Here is a 15,955-nt window from a genome sequence, read left to right as displayed (position 1 = left end):
GGCTCCATTTTTAAATGGAGCAAATAGGTCCATTATTGCTCCTCTAGTCACTGCGAGAAATTCCAGTCCTTAACAGAGGACACCGAAATACTAAGTCCAGAAAAAAGAAAGGACACTCAAATGTCCTAATAACTAAAACTAACTCATTGAAATAATGATGACTTCTTTTAACAGAGACATGTTCATTCTACTAAAATGATCAGGTTTAGATGTTGTCCTATGACAAATTATATGCATGGATGAGTTGAAAAAAAAAAGAGATGTTAACCAATGCAGTAACAGGTTCTGAACCAATGACCAACAAAAACTTGAGTAAAAAAGGTGATTTTGTGATTAGGGAGCTTTCTAAACATATCCTTAGGGTGTGTGACTCTGGTTTTACGGAAAAGCCACCTAAATCATCTTTTAAGACAGTCAAAACAGATAACTGAGAAGCTAACTTTTGAGCTAAAGAAACTGCTGTTTCTGTAACATCTTTTTACTCCTTTTTTAACTGAAACTGTTTCTGACATCCCTATTTTAGGTGCAGTTTAATTGCCCAGTTCAGAAAGAATTGAGTTTATTAATGGAACTCTTCTATGTCCAGATTAACTGAAGTGAAAGTGAAAAGGAAGCCACCTTTATTGTAAAGCATAAACTTGATGTGTTCAGGGTCCTCCCCAGTTGCTGTCCTGACATGGACCTGAAGGTTGAGTGACTGCAAGTGCAAAGGACTTGTAAGTATTTTTATTGGTATTTTATTATAGGAGCACCGACCTTCAGGAGTCTCAATGCTACGATAGTATCAAGATTATCATTTTGAAAAATTCAGGTATTTCTATGGGTATCAGTGACATTTTCTCGTAAGAGTTTTATTTTAGACTTAAAGCTTTAAATTCCCTGCCCACTGTAATCTTACCAGCACAGCACTGCCAGATAACGACTGGTGTACAGGGACTTTCTTGGATGTATCCTGAATTAAGCCAGTTAAATGTGTCTCAGATTTTCATAACACTGTAGGAGTGTCAAGAACAACACAAAGCAAATGTGCAGAATTGGACCTGGTTCCTCTGCTGTTTGGTTTGTCATTCCAAGCACTTTCCATGGTGACAGCAGGCTTGTCTGCCTTCCTTCCTGGCTCCTCCAGCCCTGGAGCCGTTCCGCTGGCCCTGGGCTGCTGCGGGGATGCCGGGACCCAGGGTAAGGAAATGGGGGACTCTGTTCAGGAGTAGTGAGCTGATGAAGGTCACTGCTTTAAAAGGAGCAATATGATAGTCTCTGAACAGAGAGGAGAAACCCCAGCCAAAGAACTGTCACTCTTGGTCCCTCAGGATTTATGTTTTGTATGTGTTTTTTTGGAGGATTTCTGCTGGGGCTTCCTTTTATCCATGTCTTCTTGTATTTCCAAAGGAAAGGCCTTTATGTTTTCCTTCACACAGGGGAGACAGAACCTTTTGGAGTAGAACAGACTACATTCCTGAAAAAAAAAAACCCCACCATTATTAGCAGGATACACAAAATGGAAATGCTTAAGTTCTAGTCTCGTTAAACTAATTTATATTTAGAATTCTCCTAAAATTAATTCTTCTAGGCTGGAATATTTCAGCAATTTTTCTTAATAATTCTAAGATCTGGTTAGAGCTAACTGGGTGAAAAATAAAACCTAGGTCTGAAATAAGCACTAACCAAATCAACTGTCCCACTGCTTCCATTAAAGTGACCTTTACCAGCTCCCTGCTGCAGGGAACAGCAACACATCTCCTTCGGCTGCCTTGTCCTTCCAGCATCATCCATGTGTTTCCTGGCCTGAGGACTGAATTCCAGATAGGATTTCTTGGGTAAGCTGGTGCTGCTGTTGCTGATAGATTACTCTTGGAGAGTTAGGCATGAATAAAGATGTAATGGATTCCATTATATTTTGGTTTTACCAAAACAGCAAAGTTTTCCTCTAAAGCTAAATCTTGGCTTATGAAGATTTCTCCCTTCTGGGAGGGTCTTCCAAATTCCTGCACTGGTATGTGAGCCCTGCAGTCTCAGCACTCTCTTCCTCACCACTCTCCACAAAAATGGCCTGGAGGCCAACACAAGTACCAAGTAGATATGCAGGGGGCTGTGGGCTCTCACAGACCTTAGCTGCCACTTCTCTATAACTCCCCAAAAACCACTCTTCCTTCTATTAATCCACCTGTACTGTCCTAGGAGAACACTACAAAGTATCACTATTATATCAATGTCACAGAGGTGTCCAATACCCAGAATAGCTACATGAATTCCACTCAGCTGAGACAATTCAAATGAGATTTCACCCATTACCCACCTTTACCCTCAGTGAATGTACTCACTGGTTAAAACCTCTTCTCTGAACTCTTGATGGCAAAGTATAAAAGCTGCTGTGCACATAGAAGGTGTTTTCACTGTCCTTGGAATGACACTGGGACCAGACAGGCTCCGTTCACAGCTGGTTTGGTTGTCAGCAAGTGCTACAGACCCACTATTTATTTTTCACCCAGGAGCTGTCACCAGATGTTAGTTACTGAATGGGGAGAAGCAAAACCTATGGAATATTTTAATCTATGTGCAGCATAGAGTTTGAACAACTAGAAGAGAAGCTTATTAATGTATTATTCCTTTGCCCTGCAGCGAGACTGACATCCATGGTTCTCCTGACGTGCTGATCACCAAATTCCAAATAGGATTTCATGGGTAAGCTGGAGCTGGTGTTGCTGATGGATTATTCTTGGGGATTTAAGCATGAATAAAGACATCATTTTAGATAGATCTAGACATCTTTTGGGGAGAAATGGATTCCCTGGGTCTTACCTAAATAGCAAAGTTTTTCCCTTGCCATGGTCATTTGTAGCTGGCTTTCTTCTGGGAGCTTGGCTTGGCTGTTCCTGTGTTTCTGTCCTTGCTTTTGTTTCCTATGTCACTATCTGGACTTTAGCAGCAGATTCAGCTGGTAATTATATCAAAATCACAATCAGCCTGCTTCCACGTGACTTGGAAGCTTGAGGAACAACTTCTTTCATCTGTTGTCCTTTTCTGCACTGATGCAAGGCCCCTTCATATGCAGGAACTAGTGTGAGGCCTTCGTCTCTGAAAAGCCCTGAAACTGGATTTCAGTTGCACAACCTCCAGAGCCTATTGGTTTTTGTCTTTTGGTATCCTTAATACGTTAAGCTGCCAGTTGAAAAGGGAGATTAGGTTTGAGTTGGTCCTGCTATTGTTGTCTGTGCTGCAGCCCCCCCGCCCCCGGGTAAGCTCAAGGCTCCCAGTGGTGGCCCCTGGGCCATGGCAGAGAGGGGAGAGGCTGTTCCCCCATCCTGCAGGTGGGATCTCCAAAATTAAGATGCAGCTCCTCACAGGAAACACAGGGGCTCAACCTGCATTCTTTTGGCTGCAATGAATTGCTAGCTGGTGCTGATTTTGGCTGATGGGACTTAGGCACATTGTGACTATGAACCATTGCACACCTGAGTGCTGGGTCCATGTACCCTTAGTCCTCCTCTCTGTCCTAACTCTTCTTTTAATGCCCTATGAATTAAACTTACTATGTAGAGTCAAGCCCTTCTTTTATACCATTATCCTGGTGCAGTTCTGTGTTTAATTGGATGATTCTTTAATATGTTTTCCTCTTTCCATGACCAAGGCAGGAGGGAGCCACTGAAATTTCAAACTTAATAGTCCAATTCAGGTGAAACTGAGGTGCCAGAGCATGCTGCCGGAGTTTATTTCTGTTTTGACATGAATCATGTCTGAAAGTAATGTATACAGGGATGGTATCTTTACCACACTACGTAAAGGAATGGTTCTGCCTGTCCGTGCCCAGGACTGACCCTGCATGACTGGAAGCTGAGTGGAAAGTAGCTGTAGTATTACATTTATCACTTAATACCTACACTCATGACCAAGGTCAGTGGTTAGTCACCTTCTGCTGAGGTGAGCAATAAGGGATGAAACTTGCTCCCTTCCTCCTTTCTTCCCTCAAAACCACCTCTTTTCCTACCTTTAGTAAGCATTGCAATAAAACAGAAATAACTGTTTTAAATTACTAACATGGTCAGATTATATAATTTTGTCTCCCCTTTTCTGAAAGGGAAATAGGAAGAAGGGCACTCAACCTGCCCAAGGACTTTCAAAAGCCTTTTTATTCTCTTCCTTTTTGTGGGGTTTTGACGGGTTTTAAGACATTACAGATAGTCATTAGAATTATTCCCAGTCGGACCAGAACTAATGGCACTTACCAATGCACTGTGATAAAAGATTGGTTGGTTGAGCAGGGTGATACATGCTGCAAGATGACTGGAGTAAATTAACTGAGTGAAACTTCAGAGGATATCTGAAGATGTGAGTTTATGAGCACTATATAGAACAGTTGCTAAGTCGTGACTTTTATTGGCACAGCGACTGTAAGGAAATACACCTCTGCTAGCATGGGCTGTCTCATGAAAAGCCTAAAGTCTGATCTGTATCTAGGCCTCCTTAGGTGCAAAAGCTAAAATATGAATCCAATCCCTTTGCCAAATCTAAGGTCAGAAAAGTCTTAATTTTGTCACATGTTAGCCTAGCACTGTTTTGAATTTCCATAAAATTGAAAGCAACCTGTCACTAAAACCTTTCCAACTGGTCCAGCTTCTTTGCCAAAGAGGTCCAAGAAAGCATGATTTTCTTCAGCTTCAATTCTTATGTTGTAACGTTGTAGAAACACTCAGCCCAGGGCTGAGTTGATCTACTTGGGTCAAGCATAAGCAGGAACCAAAACCAATCCACAGAGACATTATCCTAACTTTGTCTCTCTCTATTGCCTTGGATAAGTTTTTACTTCTCTGGACTTTTAATTTTCCCTACATGAAAGAGGAATAGAATGTGTTTACTTACTTTGTGGTGTGGGTGTTCCAAGCAGTAATTATCATTTCTGCAGATCTCTTTCAATGTTACCTAAGCAGTATTGCTAAATACATTTTGAAACCATAGTCATATGTGTGATTCACTATCTGGCCTGGCCAGTTGGGTAAGAAATTTATTCTCAATTATTTACAATCAAGGTTTTACATGCAGTGATACCATCAAGGGAATCTTGAAAACTCAGATAACAAGCAGTAAATGATTGACATATTTCCACAATAGGCAAAATAAGCAGGACTGTTAAAAAGATTGGAAGAGGCTTCCATTTGGCTCACTGCAAGTGTCTTCTATGCATTGCCATGGCCTGGGTTAACTGAAACCAAGACAAGAAAAAGACCCACCTACATTCACAAAAGCACACTGTGTGCAAAGATCCTGAGAGGCTGAAATGCTGTACTTCTGACAGACTGAACTGCCACACTTGGAAATATCTGTTGAATCCTTCATAAATTCAAGACATTTCATTTGGGAATGAAAATAGCTAAATGTGCTCAGGTTTGTCCAAAATGTGTCTGTGTTGCCTCTGCTGTTAAAAAGGAAGGCTAAACGTGACATTTTAAGGTTGCCTACCAGCTGCTACTCTAATTCAGTTCTTCTTCAGAGAGTGAGCATGGCACAGCACGGGCAGAATCCACAAGAACATACTATTATGTACAATTAACACACGTGCACTGGTAGGACAAGGGGGAATGGCTTGCCTTAAAAATAGGCTGTTTGGGTTTTTGCTGATTAATCCTTCTCTAACAGGTCACTGGGACTGAAACAAAAAGAAAAGATTGAAGCAACTTGTTTTGCTTGTTACTTACTGTACCGACACACACTGATCTGCCACACAAACTGCAATGAGAGCCAAGGATGAGGAATTTGTCCTTGTCAGGGGTGAAAGGATCCTTCATGACATAGGCTTCTTCCAAAAGCCTGTAAAAGAACAATTTCAAGCTTTTGAGGGTAGATTTCACAGTAGGGGACAGTTAAGAGGGGGAAATTGTGGAGGCTGAAAAGTTATCAGCCCTTTGTACTTGATTTGCTCAGCCTGCTGTTGTACATGAGGCAGTGGAGCAGCCCTGCAGCTCCTTTTCTCTTCAATGCTGCAGCTGCCTGCAGTCCTGTACTGCACTTTCTGTCTTCCAAAATTAGGGCAATTGGTGAGCCTCTCAGTGTCGCCTTACTAAGTTTTTCTGAATGCTCTACCTTAAAGTAATTGTTTCTCTTCCATTTTTTATGGCAGGCACTGCTCTGCACGGCCAGTACTTCAGTATTTTGTCAGGCTACTGTTTCAGCTGCACAGCTTTCAATGAGAGGTTCTCTTCCCGGGCTGCAGGCACGTGAGTATGAAATACAAAGGTTTTACTGCTCTTAGGTTTGGCACTGCTGTAAAGCTAAGGTTCCCACCTCTTGAAAGCAGGAGCTACTGCCAGAGAGCCTTGCAATCACCTGCAGTGTGCTTACTTTATGTCACAGACTGTTCTGGTTGCTCCAGGGTATTAAGGGAGTGCATTTATTAATGATTTGGCAACCTGCTTGGGAAACACTACGGCCTTACTCTTCCTGGGAGCTCCAGGCAAAATATTACAGAAGTCAGTTGGGTGTCTCTCTGCACAGGGCACCTAGCAAGGCCGGCTTACTCTTGGGCTTAAGTCAAACTTGGATTCTGGTAGTGATATGGATAAAAGGTATCCTGTTAACTCATACTACCTTCTCCTGCCTATGCACACACACACAGGTATGTGTGTGCCCACGAGCGTGTTCCTCTCTCCTTTTCCTGCCCACTCAAACAAAAAATGGTATGGCCAGAGCCTTCCACTGTTGGGAAAGATCAGGCATCTTAACACAGCAGATCACTTTGTCAGCAAGTCTCCTGGACACAAAGACTGGATTACGTGTGCAAAGCTCCCCTTGCTTGGTTCACAGCCCTAACATAGCCCTGGCCACTGCACAAGCCCTCCCATCCAGCACAGGTTTCCTGCAGCACTGCTTTTGGGATGTGTGAGTAAGCCAGGAAGCCAGCCAAGAGAGATGGGTGTGAAGCTGTTTCTTATAAGCCTGTAGAGAAGTTATATGCTTCAGCATTATTCTTTTGCTTTTGGCATCTGAGCAACCCAAATAAAGCTGAGATGTTAATGCTGAGCTTGGATAACCTAAAGTTAAGATTCACATTCAGCTTCAACTCAGACTCTTTAGGAATGGACCTGATCAAAGGTGAGCCATTGCTCTGCTGAGTAGAGGAGGGAAAAACCAGTAGCACTGTAGGATTTGAGATTATAAAAATACAGCTGCCCAAGGAAAACAGCCCAAGCAGGTCATCAACAACTGTTTCCATTCTGTAATACACTGAGTGGTTTTATTGGGGTGAAATGCTGAGTACATGCCTGACTTGCAGTCCCAGTGAGCTCCTGACCATGTTTACCTGACAGGTTCATTGACCAAGATGGCCTCCACCAAGCTACTCATGCATTTAAAGCAAAGTGCTTTATTTTATGGGGACTTTAATGAATGCAGACCAAGTTATAACTGCATAGTTTCTAGTTAAGCTAACCCTACTTAGCAGAGGTGGAAAAGGCTTCATTCCCTGAAAATGTAAATATGTGCTATATATCCACACATTTTAATGCCATACGATATGACAAGGGATTGTCTAAGTCATGCAAAAAAAGCACTGCTGCTAGAACTCCAGGTTGTGTCAAATGGCTCTTAAAAAGTGTTTTTAGCATATATATTTCATTCATTTTGTGTGTATGTATTGCCCAGCTGAGGGAGGCTGCTGTGACGAAAGGGCTATTCCCAGAAGGCTGGCAGTCAACAGTATTATAGCAAGAAAGTACTGGTGTAGGTGGATAGCAGAGTGGTCAGTGGGGCCAGGAAATAGGTGAAATACAAATCTTTGCATGGCATTGAAGCAGGACGGGAAAGCTGATTTTTGCCTTTGCTATTAAAACACAATTTTTAACATTCCTTCCCTTTGGAAAAAGAAGATCACTTTAAGATCTCATGTTCAGGGGCAATATGGCACGTTGTTGGGCTCATGCAGTGCACACTGTTGCACAGTACAAGGACTCTAATGCTGGCAGCAGCAATGAGGTCTGTGGCCCCAGAGTGCACTTACACGACAGAGCGGGAGTTCGGCGGCCTCGGCCCGTGGTACGTGTAGGGAGCTGTTAACCCACAGAGCTGGCACTCGAACTCTCCTGCAGGCTGAGCTTCTTTGGGAGCATCCATCTTTAGGCTACCTACAACAAACACAAAAAATCTTTTAGCTGGCAGCATGCCTGTCAGGAGATTAAAATGACCTGAGACATCTGGCTATGCAAATTAAAATCCAGTTAAAAACTGATTATTGCAAACCTCGATTAGTAAGTCTTTTCTCCCAAATCAAGCTGGTTTCCCACATCCCAGTTAAATTTTCAAATTTGCTAGACAGGTCTATAAATTGCAGCCTGGGAGCGTAATTTATATCAAGTTCCTACTAACTTGGAACTTGATCTGTGAAAGAATTTAGGTGGCAAAGCACAAGGCTTTGATGTGGAATGAGATCTATACTCCCTAAGTGCTTCTCAGCACACGACTCCCTGTCTGCTGCTGTGCAGAATCCCAATCCAGCTCTGCAATGCCTGTCTCCTCCCTCAGACTGCAGGCTGGGAGCCATGAAAGGGTTTGGGACCACGCTCAAGAGGCAGGTACCAGAAAGGCAGGTGTTGCAATGATTTACTATGTTTTTTCTTTGCTTCTGGTTCACCTTCAAATAGAGTTTTGGAAGCTTACCCCTGGCTCCCTGTTCTTGTCTGGCTTCCCATGGAAATGAACCACCTAGACAGAGTGTTGGCCCACTCAAGCCACACAGGATAGAGGAGCAGGTACCTTTCAAAAGGTTTAGGTCCTCTAATTTTTATGCAAATAGGCAGAAGGGGACGACTCTGCTTTATCCTCATGAAGGATGCCCCCATATTTCTGCAGAGCAGAGACTGTGCACACAGGAAAGCTGTAGTCCCTCCTTCTGGCAGCCTGCAGGCCTGCCCTGCAGAGGCTATCAGTCCCCAGGTAGAAAACACAGCAAGTTGTGCTTCATCAGCTTTGCTGCTTACAAATTACTTGTTTAAAATCGTGGCCATTGATTTACATTTGGGAGCTTACCCTTCACAAATAGCACTAATATCAGTTGAGAGTCACACCCTGAGCTTTTCCAAAAGCGGGGGGTGACGAGTAGGCTTTTAGGATTGATTTTGCTATGTATACACAGTCCTATCAAGCACAGCTAATCATGTGCCTGCCCAAAAATTGCACCAATCCATGAATGAAGTGTGGTTGCTTGTTTGCAAACCAGGTATCATCCCTCACCTGCACCACTTTCTTGTACAGATGCACTCACCTTGCAATCATCAAGAAAACTACAGCTTTTAGCTAAAAGCCCTCACACTTTGCATGGCATACAGTGTTCTGCTGCCAACTCATCAGCTTTTCTAAGTGAAGTGGAGCTGCCCTCAAGCTGAAGAAGGTAAGCACTAGGAACTCAGATTTGGGCAGTGTCTCAGCAGGCAGGTCGTGTGTGCTCACAGCTGAGCACATACACAGCCTGCCAAAGGACAGCAGCTCATTCCCACTACCCTTTCCCTGCAGAGCTGATTCAATCCACTAAGGCCACATCTGTGTGCTTTAGCTCAGCTCAGGGGTTTTCTTTAGGAACAAATTGCCTGACTGTCCCTCCTTACCACACTGGCTTTGCATCGCTGAGCACACAAACCAGACAGTTTCAGACAAAATAAAACCAAAGATGTGCTCCAGAAGCACACCTAACACACACCAACCCGAATGCCCAGCTGGTGGCCATGCAGTCTACAGACTGGAACCAGAGGTGAAACTGAAACATCCCAAAACACAGAGAGTGGGCAGCTGGTATACAACATCCAGCACCTTGGTCCATGGTTTCAATCTCACTACATCACACTAGTTACTAACGCAGTAACAAATTTTTCTTCTTTTAATGTCTTTTTTTCCCTCCTCTTTCTTTAAGGAACTAAATTGGCTTGCAGAGGAATCCAACAGCTGCCAACAGTAGCACAAGGTAAGAGGCAAAATTGCACCACCAGCAGAAAGGCAGGGCTCAGCTGAGGGACCTGTACATCCCCCCTTTAGTGACAGTAAGCTGCTATTTCTGCCCACCCAGCAGGGTGAAACTGAATCCTTGGAGACATATGCTGCTAAGGTGAATTAGGGGCAAGGTGAAGCAGAGTTGTGACTACTTGTCATCTAATGTTCCAGACGAGCAGGGAGACCCTCAGAGGTGACAGAGGCTTCACAACAGACACCCAGTTCAGAAAGTCCTAGCCTTTTAAACCCTGAAATTTCATTTTGGAAATCATCTCCCTTACCCCATCATTCCTTTACCACCAGCCTTTCCACTGCCATTCCTGGCATTTCAGTGGTGCAGGGAGTTCTTCAAAGGTAACACAAATGGGGCTGGACACTGGTTTAGTAAGTGAATCTGCCTTGTGAATACCTTAGGAAATGACATTTTTTCACAAGTGATATGACCCTTGGATATCATGTATTTTCCCCACCTCATGGGATGCATGAGGGAATTTTTTAAAGTGCTTGCAGATTTTTCATTTAGTTATAAGGCATGCATATGCTACCTATTTCTCTCTGTATATTAAATTTAGATTCTTCAAACTATATACAAACTCAGCTGAGAAGCCTGCATTTTGGGATTACCAGGTAAGTCCCCCTGACATACCTAACTCTACCTTTTCTGTAGGCAGTCAGTAGCAACACCAATTAGATTCAGATCTGAATTAGATTCAGATCAACACTTGTATGCAATTTTTTGTAATCAGTCTTTTTTAAAAAGGGGAATCATGAACCCCACAGAAGTAGAGTATGGAAAGTCACTTGAATCAAATAGAGTAGAATATAATGGTGATCTTTTCTTTAAAATAATGCAAAATGCTAAGAACCACCACCACCATCACAACAACCAAAAAGTATTTATGGCAGTGAGGATCATAGACTTCGGAATGAATGTGTCCTGATCCCAAGTCAAAATAACAGCCCTGGGTTCAGAGCTGAAGTGTGTTAGATATAGAAACACCTGCTCTCTTATAGACCATTGGCATGTAGAACAGAATCTGTTCAATGACTAGCACTGGGAAGGAATGATATCTATGTACAAACAGATTTTTGGCTATGCCAGTTGAAAAGCATATGATCCTGCCTGCAAGGCACAGATGAATTTATGATGCTTTCCAGTTTGTTCCCAGCTTACAAGTCACTGGTATCAGCTGTACCAAGTTTTATTTCACTGGGAACATCATTTGTCCTGAGAGCTCGTCTGCACATGAGCACTTGGGAAAGTTAAGGTCACTAAAGGTATGAGGTTAATGAACACACAGATTTCAGAGTGAATGCTCCCACTCAGAAGTTAAGTTTGATGTACAACAAAGTGAAGCCATTCTCCTTCTGAAGAAAGATATCTAATGGCAAGTGCATTAAGCTTTCAGTTTCTGCATGTGCTTCACCCCTTTAGTCTAACCCACCCAGCAGACAAGTCCCAAGATGCACTCTTTCACAAAGGGTCACTTCCAAAAAGCTCATTTGCTTTATCATAAAGAACTGTGTCTTTATGTCATAAACCCATAGTCGAGACAGGCGTTGGCTTATCACAACAGCAGTTCCTTGGTCTGGCCCTACACACCATCTTAGCAAGGTGCCTGATGTGACAACTGTCATGAGGGGTCTGTGTCCCCTCCAGGCACACGAAGCATGAATGGTTTCCCTCTAGCAAACCAGGATAAAGGATCTCTTGAGGAGAAAGTCTAGGGCGCTAATCCCTTCATAACAAGGACAGGCAAATTCGTGACCACAAGTGATCCAAATCATCACCAGTGCCACCACTGGCTTCCTCTCTCTTCCTTGGAAATTCCTGAAGCAGCCCCATGTCCCAGTAATGTGTCAAAAGTCTTACTGGCTGACACGTGCTGAACAGGTCTTTTACATCATCTTGTTTAGAACTGAATTCTGCCCAATTTTTTCCACTTTGACTGGAAGCCACAAGGTACTTGAACACATCCTTGCTTTAAGCACATGCTCTTCTGGAGAGCACAGTTACTGGGTGCTGGGTTATGGAGCAATCACTGAACCAGCATGCAGAAACCTGCCAAGTCAAGCCCAGAATGCTGCAGGACGCCTGTGAAGTTGGCCCACATGTCATGGCCAAGGGTGAAGCACACAGATTTCAGTGCCATAGCAAGGAAATGACTGCAGTGAAAGAAAGGCATGGGTTAGATAGTGCTCTGTTTCTCCTTGCTGTCTGCAACTGATACCTGATATGGATGTGGGGAAATGGCTCTCAGTGCAGTTCTCTTGAGACTCCTGAAGACTTCAGAGCAGTTCTGCTTGGAGCACTCTGCTAAGAGGCCTGGAAGGCATGCCAGAAATAATAAATCACCATTAAATTGTCAGAGCCAGTGGCAAAGTAGTGGCACAGATAAGTAATCTGATTTTCTTTGCTTCAAACCTCATCAGCACAAGTCTTTACAATGCATAGGTTAAGCCCCTCTCGGGGGGAGGAGACTCATGTATTTCTGAGTCACTGATAAACTAGAGAAACTACACAAGAAACAAAGTGCCTGTAAACAGAACCAGACTTTAATTTGAAAGGGTGCCAGATAAAACCAACATTGACACACCTTTAATCCTCTCCAATCAAATCCTTGTTTCTTTTACCTGCCAAGATTTTCTTGCAGTATCCACTGTTGATGACAATGACCTATTAAAATAATCACAGCTTGATTTTCTGCAGAAAGGAGTGCTCTCTAGCAGAAGGGCAGGAGCCACTGAGTTCATAGCCTGGTACATGCCAGCATTTAGTGTGATGGAAATTTAAATACATCAGGAAGGCACTTGCCTTCTTCAGAAAAACGATCTGTTGCCTAATTGCTCAGGTAGCAGATGAAGCAGCAGAACCTTCTTACTTGCCAGTTAATCCCCAGGGGAACAACTCTCTCCCTCCAGTTCCCTCATGCTACTGTCCTGAAGGCACGTTCAGGTCACCTGTTGGCTGCCTCCCTGCTTTTCCTTTGAGGTGACTTACCTTGGTTTCAGTGTAAATTAGCCCAGGAATGTAATTGCACCAAGCGTGGCCATTTGGAATTTTATCCTTATTCCCTCTCCCAGAGATCGAATTTAACCTTGACTTGTTGCAGCAACTTTTCCCTTTGGGCCGGGGGTTGTGCTGGTATTGCTGTGCTGTCTCAGCTCAGAAGGAACAGGCTGATCCCTGCAGGCTCCCCTCTAGCTACGGGTCACAGAGCAGGCCCCGAGCCTTGCTGTTCAACAACAGCCTCCGTGGCTTCCCTGTGGCAGCAGGACAAACATTCTAGGTGGTTGCAGATGTGAAAGGGAGCATGTTTCTTCAACAGGTGTAGGGAATGACTGAACAGGGTGTGCCAGAAGAAAAGAGAGGAGTAACGCAGACAAGCAGCTCTACAGGCTACAGCTCTAGGTAAGGCTTAAGAATACTGTTTGTTACAGATCTGAGTGTGTGCTGCCTTTCTGCACGTGGCCCGAAGTGTGGTTGGTGAGTAATAACTTCACTAATGTTAGGAAAGTTATGACAAAACAAATGACCAGTGGGGAAGAAGGTGTAGTGTAAAGTTACTATGGCCTGCAGTGAAAAGGAGATTTTAAAGGAGGCAGTGGTTCAGGTGTTAGATGGGCAGTAAAATGGTGGTGAAAATGCTTTCATCAGGCATTGAGAAAAGGAATATAATGAAACATCTGCTGATCCTTTCTTGCTTTATCCTAGCCTGGAGCAAAGAACAAAGAAGCCAAACCATTGCAACCACAAAGGTAACTAATTCCTTTCTTAATCCAAATCTCAGGTGTGTGCTTATCTATTGGGAGTTTGGGGGCTCTTTACAGCTTTTTTTTTTATATATATATTGATTTTTGTGCCAGCAAAAACAGTTTTAGCAAACAGACCGTTGCAAAGGCAATGCACAGGCTAGAGAGCTTGGCATCTCAACAAGCCTGTGGAGCACGTCTCCATTCCAAGTTATTTTAACAGCAGAATCCGAGTATTTTCATACAAGTATCATCAAACTAAAACCTTTGGTCTAAACAACACCAGATTGCTACATCTGCGTGGAATAAAACTTTTAGGGGATCCTTCATCAGGTTCTTGATGTAACCTTGTCATATCTGTAGAGATCACAGACTCTGAGGCAAGTCACAAAGTAAGAGAACGTATCACGTAATGCTCTCATTATAACAGCTACTTTGCCTGTCATTTATGTGAGAAATTAAGGCAGGAGGGAAACATTTTTGGCATGGGATCCGGAAGCATCAAGGTCTTAAATTTTGTTTATATAAAACATACATTTCAATTGCAAGGATATAGTTATATATCCTTAGTAACTGCTAGTACACAGATCCAGCTCTGGCTCATAGGTGCCTAGACTTGGAAGACAGCTTAAGAGATTATTTGGTCCATCACACCCAAGGCACAACTGGCTTTGTTCTGAAGGCATTTTGCAGTGTTTATAGAGACTCCTACCAACCCATGTGTCTTAGAGAGCAAATCTGGATGAAGTGTGAAAGGAAGCCAACATGATTAACCTCTCTAAGCAGAGACCACTTCTAGCATCACTGAAATATGGAGGTATTTATTTGGGTTCTTAGAGCAGATTTAGAGGGAGGCGGTGGTACCTCATCTCTTATACATCTTGCAAACTTCCTACTCCCCCTCACTTTTCAAAGTGAGATTGTTACCATGGCTCTGTGGTCCTGTAAACCCAAAGCTGTGACCCCTACAGCACTTCATTCAAGTGCAGCCTCATACTGGAATTGTCCACATATGGCAGGAAACAAGGGTTTCCTCTAAGTTCCCCAGACTCCTTAAAGCTCCTTCTTTGTGGATCTCCAAGAGCTGTGTCCTCAAACAGCTCTGAGCTTCTCTGCAATCCTCTCACCAGCCCCTTTGAGGCTCTATCCTGTAGCTCAAACCTCAACTTGCAAAGCTCCTCAGAAAAAGCACTCTGTGGCCACTACACCCAATTAAACAAGCAATATACTTTATATCAAACCCCTCACCAAGAAAAAAAAGAAATCATATTCCAGCTTGGCCTCCGGCCCTGGAATCCCGAGTGTGTGTCCCGTTAAGCAGTGCCCTGGTCAGCAGGTGGTTCGCCCCCTCCCGGTTCCCGGCTCTCCCTCCAGCCGCCAGTTTCTCACCCCTGATTCCCCCCGCCCAGTTCCCGGTTCCCTCCCTGGCTCCCCCTCCCTCCGCAGTTTCCTTTCCCCCCGGCTCCCGTTCTCCGGTTCCCTCCTCGGCTCCCGGTTCCCAGTTTCTCCCCGGCTCCCTTACCGGTTCTCGTTTCCGGTTCCCGCAGCTCCCACTCCCCCCGCCGTTCCCGGTGTTCCCCCGGCTCCGCTTCCCCTCCCCCCGTTCCCAGTTCCTCCCTGGCTCCCTCCCGGTTCCCGTTCCCGGTTTCCCCCGGCACGTCCCGGCGCGCGGCGCCCACCAAGTCCGTTCCGGGTTCGCGCGCGGCCGCCGCGGCTCCGGCCCCGGGCGGGCGGCAGAGGGCGCTGGGGGGAACCGTGCGGGGCGGAACTGTGTGCGGGGGGGAACTGTGTGCGGGGGGGAACTGTGTGCGGGAGGGACTGTGTGCGGGGGGGAACTGTGTGCGGGGGGGAACTGTGTGCGGGGGGGAACTGTGTGCGGGGGGAGAACTGTGTGCGGGGGGGAACTGTGTGCGGGGGGGAACTGTGTGCGGGGGGGAACTGTGTGCGGGGGGGAAACTGTGTGCGGGGGGGAACTGTGTGCGGGGGGGAACTGTGTGCGGGGGGGGAACTGTGTGCGGGGGGGAACTGTGTGCGGGGGGGAACTGTGTGGGGGGAGAACTGTGTGCGGGGGGGGGAACCGTGCGGGGGGGGGAACTGTGTGCGGGGGGGAAACTGTGTGCGGGGGGGGAACGGGACTGTGTGCGGGGGGGAAACTGTGCGGGGGGGGAACGGGACTGTGTGCAGGGGGGAAACTGTGTGTGGGGGGAGAACTGTGTGCGGGGGTAAACTGTGTGTG

At 45.0% G+C, this 15,955-nt stretch overlaps 2 protein-coding genes across 4 annotated transcripts in view; one reads left to right on the top strand and one right to left on the bottom strand.

Moving 5' to 3' along the window:
• Positions 1-710: 710 nt before the first annotated feature.
• Positions 711-15,485, bottom strand: CDPF1 (cysteine rich DPF motif domain containing 1). 3 transcript variants are annotated; one of them, XM_064654037.1, is made up of 5 exons: positions 15,399-15,485; positions 12,198-12,292; positions 7,988-8,111; positions 5,691-5,802; positions 711-1,456 (listed from the first exon to the last, which is right to left on the bottom strand). In XM_064654037.1, exons 3-5 carry the CDS (start codon positions 8,098-8,100, stop codon positions 1,307-1,309), a joined length of 375 nt encoding a protein of 124 aa, XP_064510107.1. In that variant the 5' UTR covers positions 8,101-8,111; positions 12,198-12,292; positions 15,399-15,485; the 3' UTR covers positions 711-1,306. The 3 variants fall into 3 exon arrangements, with proteins under 3 accessions (XP_064510107.1, XP_064510105.1, XP_064510106.1); XM_064654035.1 differs by lacking the exon at positions 15,399-15,485 and adding an exon at positions 15,242-15,331; XM_064654036.1 differs by lacking the exon at positions 15,399-15,485 and adding an exon at positions 12,968-13,406.
• The window catches only part of TTC38 (tetratricopeptide repeat domain 38), a 43,288-nt gene continuing 40,839 nt past the window's right edge, over positions 13,507-15,955 (top strand). The window contains exon 1 of the transcript XR_010430491.1: positions 13,507-13,725. The gene's annotated coding sequence lies outside the window, so the exon portion shown is untranslated. The remainder of the gene's footprint in view (positions 13,726-15,955) is intronic.

The sequence above is a fragment of the Pseudopipra pipra genome, chromosome 5 (genome assembly GCF_036250125.1).
Source record: "Pseudopipra pipra isolate bDixPip1 chromosome 5, bDixPip1.hap1, whole genome shotgun sequence".
Classification (NCBI taxonomy): Eukaryota; Metazoa; Chordata; class Aves; order Passeriformes; family Pipridae; genus Pseudopipra; species Pseudopipra pipra.
This window is presented reverse-complemented; position numbering and strand designations above follow the sequence as displayed.

Bases quoted from the DNA above. Each gene is read 5' to 3' on its own strand.
- CDPF1 (XM_064654037.1), bottom strand. From the start codon at position 8,100: ATGGATGCTCCCAAAGAAGCTCAGCCTGCAGGAGAGTTCGAGTGCCAG. The intron at 5,803-7,987 runs GTAAGTGCACTC...GTTCTTTTACAG, and splicing joins CCGAACTCCCGCTCTGTCGT to GCTTTTGGAAGAAGCCTATG. The intron at 1,457-5,690 runs GTAAGTAACAAG...TTTTTTTTTCAG, and splicing joins GATCAGTGTGTGTCGGTACA to GAATGTAGTCTGTTCTACTC.